We start from the raw sequence: 18,005 nt of genomic DNA, 5'->3' as shown, positions 1-18,005 counted from the left end.
ATCTATTGTTAATTCATTAACACTGAACTCACAACAGCACATTATAACTCATACTTGAACAAAGCGTATCATTTCCATAGTTTGTTCCTAAAAGACCTCATAGCTTTCTTCTGTTCTGAAAGACTAGACTATTTGGGGGCCGTTTGAAAAGAAAGATCACCAACAAAATAATCACAAAAGTGCAAAAAACATGGCACTCGATAGATTATGGAAAGAACACTTATTTATAGTGTTGACTGAGATAAAAATCAATCTAGTCAAGAACAAAGGATAATTACATGTATTTTGGGACTTATTAGGATTGGAATCCAGGAGACACTGAATTTAAGTAGCCATGAAACTGTGCTCTTAGGTTTTGCAAGAAGATGCCTGCTTTTATAGCATAAATAGCAAGGCAGGTTGCTAATTACACCACTTGTTTGTCAGGAATTATGATTATAAGAAAGGAAATAGGCACATTCTCAGTCTCTGGACAGTTTTAAGGGGGAAGAGGAGTCCCACAAACTGTTGCAAAGACTGGTGAATTTCATTCCAGAAAATTGCATTTTGGCCCAGTTAACAAGAACAGTATGTCCTGGGGTGGTGTAGACAGCTCCGTTCAAAGATCAGCTGCGGTTGTGTCTGAAACCTGGCTTAACAAGTTCTCCCAACGCCATTCTAAGTGCTTAGGATCAATGCAGCTCCACTTAGATCTCCCCTGGCAACAGCAGGAGAGCTGAAACAGGAAGGCCCGATACAAGGATCTTGGGCAGGTCAAAGTTTGGGCTGCTGTGTCAATGCACATATCTGAGAGCGACCATGCAAGTGCTCAGACTTTAGGGTTACAAGTAAATTTTAACATACAAAAGAATAAGCAAAGATGAATCTATTAGGAACAAAGATCAACTGTATTGATAACTTTCACTCCCATGGAAACTAAAAAATACTGTAAGACAAAAATCTAGATAAATATATAAATGAAATCAAAAGACAAAAAACAACCTGAAGTATCTGCAACACATCTGATAGGAAAAAAAATACATTATTTTCTTAATCTCCAAGACATTTTTAAGTCAATATAAAAAGGCCCAACATCCTATCATTTGTTATAGTAGGGTTAACCTGGAGGATGTTATGTTCAGTGAAATAAGCAGGGCATAGAAGGAAAATACTGCATGACTTCAATTATATGCAACAACTTTAAAAAGTTGAACTTGCAAAGCAGAGAATAGAATAGTGGTTACTAAGGGCTGGGGCAGGGCTGGGGAGGGAGGGGAGGGAAATGGGAAGTTTTTGGTTAAAGGGTGCAGAGTTTCAGTTAGACGAAAAAAATAATTTCAAAAGGGGGAAGAAAAATGACAACCAAGCTGGGCACAGTGGCACACATCTTTAATCCCAGCAGTTTAGGAGGCTGAGGCAGGAGGATCTCCAGTTCAAAGCCAGCCTCAGCAACAGCAAGGCACTAAGCAACTCAGTAAGACCCTGTCTCTAAATAAAATACAAAATAGGGCTGGCGTTGTGACTCAGTGGCCTAGTGCTCCTGAGTTCAATCCCTGGTATCTCCCCCAACACACACACAAAAAAATGACAACCAAAAGAAAATGGGAAAAGGATATGAACAAATAGTTTTTTTTAAGTTGCTGTTTACAAACTGCTTAAAGATATTTTGATAGGCAATCCATTGACAAGGTTCAGCAACAAAGACACATAAGGGTGCAAAACATCTTCATCCCAGTCCCTGGTACCAAATAAACCCATGCCCGAGGTAACCATGCTCTTAGCTTCTTATGTACCTTGGGATAGGTTATGTAAATATAAGTATCTTTGTGCCTCTAGGAATGTGTACGGTTGGGCATTTGTAGAGTTGAGTAAGATTTAAAACTACATAGCATTTTATACTAATAGTGCCAAGTTAACAAACAATATGTTATTTTATATACAAATTAACAAACAGTATGTTATTTTATGTACTTTACTGCTACAAATTATGAGCAAATAATATTCTTTGAACACTTTAATGGGAACCAACAATTGGATCGGTAACAAATATTTCTCTGCCCGTTTGTACATATGTTTTGAATTTTGTATAATTCACACTTTTAAACTAGTCAATAAGCAGTAATGTTTTGATGACAAAAGGAAGGATATATTATAAAATAAAGTTAAGGAAGAAATAGAAGAAAATGAAAGAAAGGAGTCCAAAGGGATGAGCAGAAGAAAAGACAACCTGATAATATGACTATCTTCATAAGGAAAGTTGATTTCTAGTTTTTTTATGTTGCCAAACCGACTGTTATGCTGTTTAATTTGACTGGTTATTACATTAGCAATTTATAATTAATTATAATGAGTTAAAACTAGTCAAACATGGTAGTAAAACAAAATTCAGCAGTAACCAGGTTCCAATTCCCAGACTGGAAATGTCTAGGCAGTTTCACAAGTTTAGTGGGAAGCTTTTAGTTAACTGAAATGTTATTCACCGCATCACCCAGTGCCCTAGCCAAGCTGATTGGCGGAGGTGTGTGGCAGGCACTCTCAGAGGGAAGCTAAATCTTGGAATCAGGGAGTAAAGGAGCAGGAAATGTGGCCTAACTTAAAACAACTTCAAAGAACAGGAACACCACAGTACTTTCAGGCAATACTGTGACCTGGGCAATTATGGCAATACCTTGACCTGAAACACACCATACATAAATGGAGTATAATTTCTCATTCTTCTAGTTGTACATGATGTAGAATTACACTGGTCATGTAATCATACATGTGCATAGGGTAATAATATCCAATTCGTCCTACTATCCTTCTTACCGGTATCCCCTCCCCTCCCTTCACTCCCCTCTGTCTAATCCAAAGTACCTCTATTCTTCCCTAACACTCCCCCACCTCGGTCAATTTTAAGTGCATCAGACATGGAGGGCATTGTGTGCTTTGAAATCTTCACTTGCATGAATTTAGAAAGTAGGAGAAAGTCCAGAGCTGGATTTTTTTTTTTTTTTTTTGAGAAAAATTCCCTTTTTTTTCCTGACCCCAAAGAAAAGTATCCTAAAATCTTTAAAAAAATTAATATTTTTTACTTGTTGATGTACCTTTATTCTTTCTTTCTTTCTTTATTTATATGTGGTGCTGAGGATCCAACCCAGTGCCTCACACATGCTAGGCAATTGCTTGCCACTGAGCCACAACCCCAGCCCCTTAAAAATGTTATTTTTGTGTACATAAAAATTAACTTGTCAATAATTAGGATTCCATTTGCCTCTTAACTCTCAAAGTATTTATTCTCAGTATCAATAGTCATTTTTGACTGACTAAATCCCATACAGCAGACACCATGCCTAATAGAATAAAACATTTCCTCATTCCTCGACTTAAGAAATTGTGTATAAAATGCATATAGCATTTGCCTTTTTTTTTGTCATAGGAAAAGAGAATTCTCTTTCAGAGAAGATTTTAGTCTAGAACTCTCAATTTTAAAAATGTGATTCTTTTTCAAAACTTTGGAGAGAATGTTTGTATTAGTATATCAGCAAATATTTGCCCATACTGGACCAAAACATTTTGTTGAATTGAGACAATTATCTGTTCTCTCCTTTAACCATAGTGTGGTGCAGAATACAAAATCCAGGAGACTGTAAGCATGCAGACAGTTCCTCGTATCTCTCTTTAGTACTATGCAGCGTTATCATTTAATGAGATTTTGTAAAGGAGCGTGATTATTGTGGACTGAAGCGTGCCACAGTATTCAGCTTCTGATTTACATTGAAAATAATGGAACAATTTAGCCTGGCAATATTCTTGATTTCTTTGTGAGGATGGAATCTTCCCCTCATTCGCATCTCAGTGTATGCACTTAGAATATGGATAATTGCATCATATTTGGAAGTTCCACTACTACCTTTAAAAGTGAATGTCATTAGAAATGAATATGGGATAAATCTAATGTCATTAGAAATGAATATGGGATAAATCAAGGATGCCAGGACATTGGAAATGTATCAGACACTGTTTAAATTTGAAAATACCTCAGTTTCTTCTTTTTTACTAAATGTTTTCTGAATAGTTCCTTCCAGCAGTAATGGTTTATTAACCTGTTTTTATTAGTATCTTTAAAGTGATTTTTCTCTTTCATTTTTCCAAATATATCTTTCAAGCCAATAAATAAGCAAATGAGTTTGCAAGATTTTTTAAGTATAACTATCATCTTTGAAATATACAGGATTTCAATTTTAAAATACATGGTGAAATATATTTTCCCCATGATTACCTTCAAACAATGGGGCTTTTTCTCATAAGCATTAGGAACAGGGGCTGTGAGATCTAACATTTCTAAGACCTCAGTCATTCTCATTGAGATAATAATGTTGGAAATGTTAAATTTATCCATATGCTCTCCACTGTCTCATCTGGCATCAGAGGACTTTAAATTGTTTTTTTTTTTTTTAGAAGTTTGAAAAGCACCTATTAAGGAGGAGTTATTAAGGAGTGTCATGACGTATTACCAAAGCTGATAAGTAATGGCAATAATATAATAATTGAATGAAATGATGTTAACAATTCTTTTTTTTTATTCATATTTAGATTTTCGAAAAATTTTAAGAAGTCCACATGAGCCATCTTTGTTTTTTAATATTTTTTTAGTTGTGGATGGACACAATACCTTTATTTTATTTATTCATTTATTTTTATGTGGTGCTGAGGATCAAACCCAGTGCCTCACATATTCGAGGCAAGCGTTCTACCACTGAGCTGCAACACCCCTTTCAGATTTAAAAAATTTTAAGAGTGTGTTTTATTGTGTAAATTCTTTTATTTATAGCTACTGAAAGTTGATGGCAGTAGTTGAACCTAGTGGGCAAATGATAAGAATCTTTGGAGAAGCATCAGGAGAACAAATGCTATAATATACACACATGCACAATGGGAATACACATTAAGGCAGAGACTATACCCTGTCTGTCCCTCGTTCAGGTTGCTGAAACTGTCATTCCCAGCAATGGGCTAGCTAACATGTCTAGTTATGCAAGTGTGCTCAGTCAGTCCTAAGGGCATTAACTCAGTGACTATTCAAGAAATATTTTTTTCCATTCCATTTCTCTTTTCTCTTCTATATGAAAGTATGTGAGTGCTCTCTGAAGCCTCTTCCTTTGCCTCCGTGAATACCTTCACACTCATATTCTACCTTGGTGATTTAATGTAAACTTCATATTGATTGTTGTGAGAAAAATTATTTTCCACTCTCTATTAAAGATTGCATATAACACAGGTTTTTCTTTTATAGGGTGTGGAACTGGAAAGTATCTTAAAGTAAACAGCCAGGTACATACCCTGGGCTGTGACTACTGTGGACCATTGGTAGAGATTGCCCGGAGTAGAGGATGTGAAGTCATGGTATGTGACAACCTTAATCTCCCCTTTAGGGATCAGGGCTTCGATGCCATCATCTCCATAGGAGGTAAGGCAGCAGGGCCACATGTTCATATTTTGCCATGAGAATAACTTACATGGTTGAAGCTACTCTCATGACTCAACATTTATTCTGTATATAGAGTGGTCATGTAATCCATTTTATCTAATTTTTAAAAATATTTCAGCTGCTTGAGTTATTTGGCTAATCTCAAATACATTTATGGTACATATGTTGTTATAACTATTTAAACCTTTAAGCTGTTATTCTATTCTTTTTGGTAATTAATTCCCATTTCTTTCACTAATGAATAAGGAAATATTAGAGAAATCTTGCTCATTGAAAATGGTACTTTGTTCTATTGAAATGAAGCCAGGCTCCTCCAAAATGAAGTAGATTTGGGGGCATCATATTGGCTTTTTCAGGCTACAATAGTGCCCTTTATTAACATAATTCTAAGACTAATAAAACCAAATGTTATCAAGATCAACTGCCATTTACTGGTACTCAAGTTCCTGGAGAAGTTGGGTTCCACCTGGTCCCAGATGCCATTCTGTTCCTTAATGCCAGGGATTGTTTATGAGTGTAGGGAACGAGTTCCTCATATTTTTCCAACAAATATGCCCAGAAAACACATATACCAAAAAAAGTAAGAAAGAAAAAAAGTGCTTGAAATATATTCCTGATACCTAATATGTTAGTCATTTATAAATGTGCTAAGAAACCTTATATTTAAGGGAATCACATGATATGCTCTTTTGCAATGGAAAATCTTTTTCAGAGTCAACTACTTGCTCCAAAACACTTAAAAATTAGTCTATTTGAATATAACAACTTTATCAAAGCAAAATGAACTTACATAAAACTGACTACTACTATTCATGAAGAAATACAGAATAAGACTATTTTCTCTTTCCTGAAATACATGAGGATTTGGTTGGTTCAACTACATTACTATGCACAATTAGGGATGCCAGCCGAGATACCATAACCTTGGAACTGATTAGAACTGACAAGAGGTGGTTGCCATGGGAACCTGCTCTGTGACATCTTACTTCTCTACACTTGAAACTGTTTAGTCCATTTGGTTGTAAGAATTAGTCTGTTCAGGCTGCAGTAACAAAATATCACAGACTGGATGGCTTGAACAACACACACTTATTTCTCACAATTCTAAAGGGTGAGAGTCAGAGCAATCAGGTACCAACAGAGTTGAATTCTGGTGAAGGCTCTCTTTCTGGCTAATAGATGGCTGCTGTCTTCTACCTTATTGCGATGTCTTCACAAGGTCGTTTCATATGATAGCACTATGCTGATCATGGGGACCCTCCCTTGTGTCCTCATCTAAGTCTAATTACTTCCCAGAACTCCTGCCTCCTAACACCATCACGCTGGGGGTAGGACCTGGACATGAATCTTGGGGGAACATAAACATTACTAAGATTCTTGTTGAAGGAAGCAACATTAGGCAATGTTTTGAATCTTTTGTGGGAAAAGTTTATGGCTTAGTCATTCCACCGAAAGAACTAGAGATCAGAGGGAGTTCTCTTTGTTCTTTCATTTGCCTTAGTTTTAGGACCATTGAGGATATCTACATTCAGGCTGTGCCACGGAGCCATTGCTGAGGAAGAGAATATTGACCAGCTTTTTGACTTTGAGTAAATGTTCCTTGTGTATCTGGATAATCCTCTATTTTCCTCAGAGAAAATGGAGTGTACCTGATGCTATGATTCGAATGTCCCCTCTAAAACCCATGTTGAAATTTAGTTTCCATCATAATAATATTAAGAGGTGGGACCTTTACGAGTTTAAGAGGGCATGCCCCTTGTGAATGTATTAAGGGTGGTATGGTGGGTGTGGTTTCGTTATCATGGAAATTGACCTCAAATGAAAGGATCAGTTGGGCAGATTTTCTTCTTTCCTGGCCATGGGATGCTCCCCACCATGTTATGATGCAGCAAGAAGGCTCTTGCCAGATGCTGGTCCCTTGATCTTGGACTTCTCAGCATCCAGAACCATGAGCCAAATAAACTTGTATTGTTTATAATTTACCCAGTCTGTGGTAATCTGTTACAGCAACAGAAACGACTAGCACACCTGATTGCTATTCCAATTTAAGACTCTCCCTTAGGTGGAAAAATAGCACATCTTTTTATAAATTGTAACTATGAATTAATGGGGTATGGTCATTTTCAGTTATGTTTCACATTTAGAACAAAAGTATGAGAAATTTCAGTAGACTCTTCGTGTCTACATTTTTCTATTTTCCCTATTTAAAATTTTTTATTTGGCACGTTTTGCTTATCTTTACATGAAAATTTTACTTTTTGGTATCTCTTAATAATAATATGAGAGATAAGAATCATGCCTAGTTATATATTCATCATGTGTTACTGACACATTAGAAAAAGAAACATTCTGGGGCTGGGGTTATAGCTTAGTGGTACAGCACTTGCCTAGCATGTGTAAGGAGCTGGGTTAGATTCTCAGCACCACATATAAATAAAGTTACAACTGGGGGGTTATTTACTCCTCTCCCCCATCCCTCCAGGACATTTGGCAATGTCTGGAGATATTTTTGATGGTTAAAATGGGTAGGTGAATGTGTGCTAATGTCATCTAAGGGGGCTTCCCCACAGCAGAGAATTATCTATACCCAAATGTCAGTAGGGTTAGGGTTTTACACTAAGCCTATAACTTCTTTATGCTTAGAGAGATAAACACCACACTCTTAAAATTAAATAACAGTAAATCATAAAATATCAAGATATGACAGGACCTTAAAGGTAATCTTGTGTCACTTTTCACCTGATTCTGGAGTCCAGTAATTGAATTCAACCTATCTATTTTCTAGGCTCTTAGCATCTTAGCAGGAAAATATTGCTATAGAAAAAAAAAACAGCCTTTAAGCTATTTTTTATTATGATTTATAAACAGGGAGACTTCTTTTCATCTTTTAAAAGTTCAACATAGTTTCCTGACATTGATATTTCGGATAAATTCTGTGTCCCATTGCAAATACACTTGCAATGCTTCTTAATAGATTATGTATATGCATGTGTGTCGCATTTTATATGTAATGAAGAAATCTTTATTTTTAACCTTTTTTTTCCTCCAAAACGTTGATTTAAAGTTGTTACTTATTACATGTTTAATATTCAGATTTTTCTGGGTGAAAATATGTTAGAGGTGAATTGTTACTTACTCATCAATAAATCAATAAAGACTTTCTTTCTTAAAATATAAAACTTCTTTGGAAGCTGAATGGAATCCTGAAATATCAGAGACCTATCAGTCTACCATAAAATAATTCAGTTGTGTTTTTTTTCCTTTGATAGCCTTTGTAAAGCAACACAATAAATTGTCACTAGTCACATGAATTATGTTCTATAAAAGTTCCCATGAACACAAAATTAGGAAATTTGTGGGTATTTGTGACCCCAGAAGGAATACAGGATGGGATTCCTGCAAGCTGCTGGTTAGCATTTTTGTCAATATATATCTTTGTCAATAACCAATTGATATATAAACTTGTTTTATGTATGTTTCTGTTTAAATTCACTTTAATTTTAAGCTCATGCCAACAGCATTCTCAGTCATGCCTGGATGAAGTGCATATAGCTCCTGTGTTTTCTCCCTGGGGCACATTATGTCACAGCCTCTGTGCTTAGGAGCCCAGACAATAGGACAGTGCTATGCTTGGAGGCTGTTTTAAACAGGGAACTAAATAGACCATGAAAAGAGCACTTGTTTACAGTATTAGAGTTGAAATTAAAATGAGATGGTTACTTTGTTCCACCTCAGCTGGGAACATGTTCTTTGAAAGGCTCAAATTGCTTCTCTGCACAAGCTAATGAATGACCCTGAGAGTCTGGGACTGTTCATTTTGGAGGGTTACAAATAAATCTTAGCAAGTGGGCAAATTTGCAAATACAGAATCTGTGAATAATGAGAATAGGTTGTATTTTAGAAACGTACTCATAGTGTACAACCAGAGATCTGAAAAATTGTGCTCTATATGTGTAATATGAACTGTAAAGCATTCTGTTGTCATATATAACAAATTAAAATTTGGAAAAAAAAAAAAGTACCCGTATAAATTTTAGAGTGCATCAGGCACAGGTTATGGGAGAGGTCAACAGCCCTGAACAGTGGTAGATAAGATATAAACATCAGCAATGCATTGCGTCTTTCTCAATTCTGACCCCTAGGCCTCCTTGTAGCTCACTGACCAAAGAACTACTTCTAGAAAAATATGCTTTCAAATGAAGCATTTGAGGGTCCATAAAGGGCCCTCTTTCTGGGGACTGGGAAAAGAAGACTAAGGCCTAGTAAGACAGAGTGCTTGGTCAAAGATCACAAGGCTAGCTCTTGATAGATCTGGGTTGGAATATGCTGGTGTCTTGTTGTTCAACACATCTAACCCTCACACCTCTAGCTTTCTCACACTGCTGCATGGTAAAGATAGCAGGGTTTGTATGCTCTTGATTGGAATAAAAATCTGATGGCTATTAATACAGTTTGCCTCTTGCATGAACTGCCTTTAACGGTTTTATCTACACATGAGTCTCATTTTAGATACTTAATATATCTCTGTGGCAGGTAAACTGCAGACATTAATATACCTAAAATCACTACTGACAGCAAGATTATGGTGAGCTTTAGAGCAGTGGTGTTAGCCACTGTCTGCCCTTACTGCTCATATGGGAGCCAGAGTCTCCCAGCTTTGCTTGGGACTCCTTTTCTCACTGAGATATATAGTGCACTTGTGTTTAGAAAAATAATTTGATGTTTTCTCTTGACACAATACTGTGATTAGATTCCTCCAAGAACTAACAGACTAACACTTTCTACATATTTTGGATAAAAATAAGCCTAGATAAAGGCAGTTTTGCTTGAGGTTCATTTTGAAGGGATTGGAAGCAAAATGATAATCTACCAATTTATTTGTTTAACTACACACAATAGTATATTAGCATTTTAAAAAACATGTAATCATTTGGATTTGTGGTAGGCTGACGTATCTTTGATATTATTTAGACAGAAAAGCAATCTTTAACATTTTTCTTGATTTTTGTTTGCTTTATTAATTTTATTGACACTAATAATTAGTGATGTTAATTTTTTTATTGCTATAGAAGTACAATCATTCATTAAAGCAGTGAGTCATTTTATAAAATCCTACCAGAAAACACTTACCTAACTTAGTATTCCTTACAATTTTAGTAATTCAGACCTGACCCTCTGGTTAACAAAATTCACAGGATTTTGGAATGGGATCTCAGAGGTTATTTATTCTAGGCTTCTTGTTATGATTTAAGAAACTTAAAATCGATTGTATTTAAATAACTGGCCCAAGATTAGCTGCCTAAAAGTACAGAAGCCAAAGCAAAAATTATATCCCCCAAAACCTATGCTATTTCTTCCATCTCTCCTCCCATGTAGGAAAGAAGGAGGTTTTACTATATGTAAAAATTTCATCATTGTTATGTGCAAACATATTATGTATGTATGTTAAGTGTGTTTATGTGTGTATACACACATTGAGATCTAGTTTTCTCTTTTTCAGTTATACACCATTTTTCTACAAAACAAAGAAGAATCCAAGCAATAAAAGAAATGGCCAGGGTTTTAGTTCCCAGAGGACAGATGATGATTTATGTTTGGGCAATGGAACAAAAGAACCGACATTTTGAGAAGCAAGATGTGCTTGTTCCTTGGAACAGGGCCTTCTGTTCCCAGCCCTTCTCAGAATCCAGCCAGTCCGGGAGAAAGAGGCAGTGTGGACATCCAGAAACAAGCCATCCCTACCACCCCCCTTGCCCTGAGTATGGCTGTTCCATTTGTTTTAAAGAGCGATGTGATTCCAAACGGTCCGACAGCGTGGACTATGAACCTGTTATGGCTAGGACCTGTTGTGGAAACACTTCAAAGGAAGGTGAGGAAGAAAATGGCATCTATAACACATTAGGAAGATCTTTTCGTTCATGGTTTTTCTCCAGATCTTTGGATGAGTCCACTCTGCGGAAGCAAATTGAAAAAGTGAGACCCTTGAAAACCACAGAAGTTTGGGCCAATAGCCCTGTATCCATCCAGCCTTCTCGACATTCCAGTTTAGACTTGGATCACCAAGAGCCATTTTCAACGAAAGCATCAAGCTTCGATGAGGAAGTGTTTGTAGAAACTTCTCAAAAACACTTGGAGTGGCTGAGAGCTTCAGGTACTTCAAAGCACTTAAATGGAGACCATCAAGGAGAAAATCAGAGAAATGGAGAGGGGAGCCTTCGGGACAGCACCAATACCAATGAGAATCATGTGACTGCAGGTAGCTTAGAGGAAGGCAACCCTTCTGCCAGTAAAATATTGAGAAGGATTTCTACCATCGACTCTACAGATTCCAACCCAGATGACACAATTTCTGTCCAAGAACAACAGCCTGACATTTTGGATTCCAGAGCCTTCATGCGCTACTACCATGTGTTTCGTGAAGGTGAGCTCTGTGACCTGCTGCAGGAGAACGTGACCGAGCTCCGTATTCTGAGCTCCGGAAATGATCATGGCAACTGGTGTATTATTGCAGAGAAAAAGGAAAGTTGTGATTAGTTGGATTGTTTCAGAGACAACTTCTCCAAAAGATGAACCACGATCTTTTCACTAAGTTATGAATGGTTACCTAAATTTGCATCCAATTTTATTATTTTTAAACCCACATATGCTTTGCTCCATAAATACTACGAACTGATAATCTTTTAAATCTTTGGGTAAGCACAACACCTTGCACCTAAAGCATTTCACACAGTATATTTGTGCTTAAGTGTATATAAAAAGATCTGAAGAAGCAATAGACGATGCACTTCAGTACAGTTTAGATTTTATTTTCCCCCCCAACGATGAAATTCTTATGAGAATATATGTATATTAGTTTTCAGTGTTACATATTGATTTTAAAAGATTCTGCTGTTAAGTAACCCTTTAAAAACAGTATTTTTATAAAGTAAGGGGGTAAATTCTGGTTCTCAGGTAATAATTTAGCTCTATGTGTAAGATAACAAGGAAACCTATTGTGTTTCTCAGATGAACAGAATATTGATACATGATGGGATATTTTATTGTCAAGGCCTGACTTCTACTTAAAGTCTTCAGAAAATTGAGAGACAAGGAAAAAAGAAACAGGTAGTGTTATAGGGACTCTTTTCAAAAGGAAACTTCCTTTTCTTTTGAAGTGAAACTAGGAGAGACTAGTTGAAGCACTGTTTTATTTTAGCTCTGAGGACAAATAGATTGCAAAGTTGCTGGATATTTGGCCTTGGTTGGGGGTTATAACTGGGATATGTTGTTGGATTTTTAAAAAACAAGATCTGGGCATTGATCTTATTGAAGATGACCACATTCTATTAGTTATATTAGTGATTTTAGGTAGAACTAATTCCTATTACTAAAAGTTGAATTTCTTCCACTTTACAGAGAAATGAATAGTCTGGGTATTGTGGGATCACTGCATCTATTTAATTTAACCTTGGAGAGATAGAGGATGTAGATCATCGTAGAACATTTGCCTAGCATGCATGAGGCCCTGGGTTCAATTCCCAGAACCACCCAAAGAAAATAAAAAAGATTTTTAAATCCATGTCATGGATTCTGAGACATAAAGATAATCAAGACTGAACTAGAGACAGGACAAACACAAACAAATTGACCCAGGAATATGGTCTCACTTCCTTAATGAGGAGAAATTGAAAAACCTTTTTATTTCTAGGACCACTGTAATCCTGTGTGAAAATCCAATTTTGTGTTATTTTCCCACTAAAAAATTAACTAAAACACTCGTGAATATCATTTGTTTTGGAGTTCTCTTTTCCATCAGCTATTGTGCTGTAACCTAAAATGATGTTGTTTTGAAGAAATTTCAAGGATTATTTTCAAAGTGCATCTGCAAATTATTAATATTTCTATCTTTTGGCTTCAAAATAAGATTGCGTCATCACTGTTTTGGTGGGTGAGATTCTCTGATGGAAATGATACATATGATTTGTATCATTTGGTGCATATTTTGCATTAGAGAAACAAAGAAAGCAGACATAGAAGTGCAGTATAAATTAAAATTTAATTTAGTGTGTCTTCCATTTTTCAAATTAGGATATTAAACTATGAGCATAAGTGGTTTTCTTGGTGGAAATAAAAGATTCTGAGTCAAAGATGTTCTTACAACTGGAGCTTAATGGCCTTTTTATGATGAATGGATTTTTCCTCTCTCTGAAGTCTGTTGTCACATCTTTAATCCTAGCCTTGCTATGAGAAATTTGAGCTTGAAGTCATCTCTTTCTGGGTAGTAGCCTACTATTTAAAGGTCATTACATGCAATTCAGTTTATCAGACTTGCCAGAATAGCTTTTGAGCTAATCTGTATGACCAATCTCTCTCTCTCTCTCTCTCTCTCTCTCTCTCTCTCTCTCTCTCTCTCTCACACACACACACACACACACACACACACACACTCACTCCAATTTGTATAGAAAGATGTCTAGAATGATTCTTGGGAGATAATTATTTTCACATAATTTTGACAGAGCTGTAAATAAAATCCACTGATAATAGCAATATTTTTGCTCTTCATCTGTAGAGTACAAGAAATCTATGCATCAAAAATCATTTGTGCATAAATATTTAACCTGTGGCTGATAAGCTGTCTTTGGGATATCCATATGAAAAACCCTTAAATTCAGCTTTTGCCTTTGGATTGGAGGGGAGGGGCGATGGGAGGCCATTAAAGAGCCAAACTAATGTAAATATCCTGACCATGTAAAAATCTTGTTCATCTTTAGAATTGTCCTCAAAAGGAAATGCAAGTCATAAATAAGTACAAATGTAGACAACGTATTTGTAAGTGTTTGGTCAGCCTCCACTGGCTTGATTCTAGATTTTACTGATCTAGCTGAAGAACTTTTAAAATTCTCTTCATTGTTAACACTGGATCAAAGAGTGTCCTTCTGCTTCCTTCTCTTTTACTTGCTGGCATCAGTGTGGAACCCCACTATCTCACATAGAAGGGAGAGTTTGCAGGATTATTGGAGAGGCTTTTAAATAATTTTTCTGGCTCACTGATGCCCACTGAGCTATTTGAGGAATTTTCTGTAAACATCCAAATAATTTGAGAGGAAAATGCATTGACATGACCACAGTATACACCCAAAACAACATTATACTGGAAGCCATACAAACAGCCTTTCTAAATTATTGGGTTGTAGTTGTTGGCAGAACAATGAAATAACACCAGCATGGAACAGGTAACTAACAAACTAACCAAATATTTTGGACCCGTTATATTGTCTTGGTCTCCTTTTCTCATCACACATTCCTATGCAGAATAGTGTCAGTATTTCAGTTTTCCTTTCTATTTCCTCCCTAATTCTAGATACCAAGAGTTCCTCTATATGTAAACTGACCTTCGATTGAATGGGCAAAAACTGGAGGTAATCCAGAGAGGAAATAGTCAAAGCATAAATTAGTCAGGAACATGAATGTACTTGTTTATTATTGGCCGCCAAAAAAAAAGAATGCACAGGTAGATATATATATACACATGAGTGTATACACACACATGCACGCACACACACACACGTGTGTGTATATGTATATATTTGGTTAGAGAACAGAAAGTCTAACTCAACAGTTGAAATTGGTGGGGGGGGGGAGGGAACCCCTTAAAAATGAGCTGGGAATGCTCAGTTTGGGAGTAAGAGGGAAAGAAGGACCAGTTTTAGCCTAGGAAGAACAAGTTAGGGCAAGCCTCATTTTTCCTTTCCTGTTACATAGAAAATTTTGAAATAATAATAACAGCTAGCTTTTCTTCATCTCCAACATTGCCATGTCAAACTGGAACATTTTTTAACATTTGTTGTATGTCTATTACTATGTGACATTCTTTAGTTTGAGAAAAAGAATAAAAACCCCCTCTTGTAGAATCACAATGCACATAAGCATATTTAAGGCCTATTATAAGTAAACCCAAATGTATTTAACTGAGCTTGCCTTGAGCATAATAACATCCTCTAGCACAAATGCTCTGTGAAAATAATTTCACCAAATAATGGGTCCTATAGAGTAAAATGCAAATTCTTTTGGATGGCATTCAGGCCCTTCATATTTCAGCTCTGACTTATTTTTTAGCCTTCTGAAATTGCACCTGTGTTTCCTATTCTGTAATCTGCAATTTTAAACAATGCTATCATTAGAAATTACATAACAACAAGTAATTGCCCCACCCCCTAGGTATACATTCAGATTTAAAATACTATAATTGTAAGCCTTCTCCAAAAAACGAATGCATGAAATGGGTTTCCTTCCATTAAGCGACATAAGAGAGAACTGTTATTGTACACCCATCCAACAGATGACAAAGCAAGGGAATAGAAGAGAATTATAGAAGCTTTAGTGGGCCCCAGATTGGAATGCTTAATTTCCCTCATCTCGACCTTAGCTCAGATTTATAATTCCTGTTTTGCTATTATAAATTCCATTTGCAACCTCGGTTATGTATAAAACTGGAATGGGAACATTTAAAAAGAACTCTCATCAGCCAAAGATTAAAATTGTAATGAAAATAGAATATATTTGGCATGAGAGCACGAACAGAAACCTAAGATAATCAAAGAGAAAATACCGACTGAATTGTACAGTTTTTGATTCACCAGGGAACCCATGGTATGTGAATGTGACACAATAGGAATGTGAATCATTTCATTTATACCCCATATTCTATCCCCTCTTGATAATACAGGTTTTCCCCAATTGATTATGCACAGATAATGAGTCACTTTATCTGGGAAGGATCGGAGCTGTCCTATAATATGTCTCAGGGATCTGAGACAAATACATAGTTGTTTTTCTTTCAACTGAAGTTGGAAAAAAGTAAAGCTTACCCCAGAGAAATTCATTAATTAATCTACATGAAGCTGTATTTTCTCCACTTGGAACATTTCTTTTTCTATGGATATTACCTTCACACAGGAAAAACAGTGAGTCACTGCAATTCATCTGTAGCCAGTGTAACTGAATGTTGAATTCCCAGAACAAATTACATTTATGTTTACCCAGGAGAAATTTGGTGAGAAGGACAGGCATTTTTCTTATGGGAGCTAATCATACCACTTCCACCTAGATTTTCTATGAATGGATAGAGAGGAGTTCCATTAGCGAAGGTTTGCTTTTCTACTCTATTCATATAGAACACTGGCAATACATAAAGCTCACTAATGTGGACCTAAGTGGAATATCTGTGACACTCTGAATATGTGTATGAGACTGTCCATTTTCTTTAGATGTTCTTAAATATGTATGTATGTAAATATGTATACATATATATATATATATATATATATTCCTAGATGTAGACATAATGTTTGCTGTCATTCGACCAAGGAAAAAGTAGAGCTCTCTTGTATACTTGCAAAAGCATTAAATTAATAATTACCATAGAAATGTATTTCATGGAATAGAAAATTTTTTTTTTGCTTCAGGAAAATTTAAAGAGGATTGTTAGATGTTATTATGTCTCTTCTGGTGTTGACATGTGTACTTGTGTCAAATGTGCAAAAACCTTTTTTCGTACAATATATGGTTACTTCAGCTTTTCCCAGAGGAAGCTAGCAATAGTTCTAAAGCACAAATTGATATAGACCATCTTGACTCCTGTAATTACTTGAAGATATTTTGTTTGAATTAGCCAACTACAGACACATTTTATATTAAATATTATTTAAAATGGCATAATTTGTATGTTTATAATATGTATTAGGTTGCTTATTTAAGTTATGTGTCGGTGTACTTTTAAAAAATATCTCCAGATGAACAGAATTGTCCTTTCCTTCACTCTCGAGTATGACAGGACAGGTGTCATTTGAGTCAAACAGCCAACTCTCGTAACACTTCAACAGGACCAGGGACGCTCACATTGGAATTCTGTTATCTTTGTCTAAAGGAAACCAAGTTAACCACTTAACGATAGATTAAAGGGTTAATAAAATATTATTGACTTAGAAAGGACATATTTAAAGATCAATAAAAATGTATTAGACTACACCACAGTGGCTGTGTATGAAAATATGATACAAATATTGAAAGAATGTCATTTTTTTTAATGTTGCTTACAATGTAAGTGCCTCTGACGTGCTCCATCTGTAGGTTGTCAGATCATTGCCAGCAGAGAGAGGGATTTGTGTTGGGGACTGCTGTGGCTATAGCACAGCTCAAAGGGGGTGCAATCTAGTAGCAGATGGTGCCCTGGCATCGTGTAGCCTGACAGCTCCTCACCTGGGAAGTCAGAATTGACTCCATCTTTTCAGAGGATTGGTTTGGCCCTTCCAGTGTCTGCTTGAGAGACTAAAATGATAATGAATGAAAAGTAACACTCTGCTCTGATCTTTTGTCAAGAATCAAGGAGACCTCAGTCATGTGCTTTGTTCTCTTGGACATGAGTCTCCTGGTTTACAAACACCACAAGTTATTATCTTTAGAAGCCATCCTTGTGCTCATCTTCCAGTAAATGTCTTAAGTATCAATTCAGCTTCAAAATTACGTAAATTGTAAAGTCTCCTCACTGTTTTTTGTTGGTTTTTTGTTTTGCTTT

At 36.1% G+C, this 18,005-nt stretch overlaps 1 protein-coding gene across 9 annotated transcripts in view; it reads left to right on the top strand.

Annotated features, from left to right (window-relative positions):
• The window catches only part of Trmt9b (tRNA methyltransferase 9B (putative)), a 60,054-nt gene extending 42,593 nt beyond the window's left edge, over nucleotides 1-17,461 (top strand). For 7 of the 9 annotated variants that reach the window (XM_046459262.2, XM_058583959.1, XM_046459267.2 and 4 more), the window contains 2 exons: nucleotides 5,255-5,428; nucleotides 10,950-17,461. In XM_046459262.2, coding sequence (XP_046315218.1) covers nucleotides 5,255-5,428; nucleotides 10,950-11,983 — 1,208 coding nt within the window. In that variant the 3' untranslated portion in view covers nucleotides 11,984-17,461. The remainder of the gene's footprint in view (nucleotides 1-5,254; nucleotides 5,429-10,949) is intronic. The other 2 variants (XM_058583960.1, XM_046459268.2) reach the window with 1 other exon arrangement.
• The last annotated feature ends 544 nt before the right edge of the window (nucleotides 17,462-18,005 follow it).

This window comes from Marmota monax, unplaced genomic scaffold, assembly GCF_021218885.2.
Source record: "Marmota monax isolate L192 unplaced genomic scaffold, Marmota_monax_Labrador192_F-V1.1 WCK01_AAM20220418_F8-fsc00332, whole genome shotgun sequence".
NCBI classification, from domain to species: domain Eukaryota; kingdom Metazoa; phylum Chordata; class Mammalia; order Rodentia; family Sciuridae; genus Marmota; species Marmota monax.
Note: the sequence above shows the minus strand (reverse complement) of the source record. Positions and strands in the feature narration are given on the sequence as shown.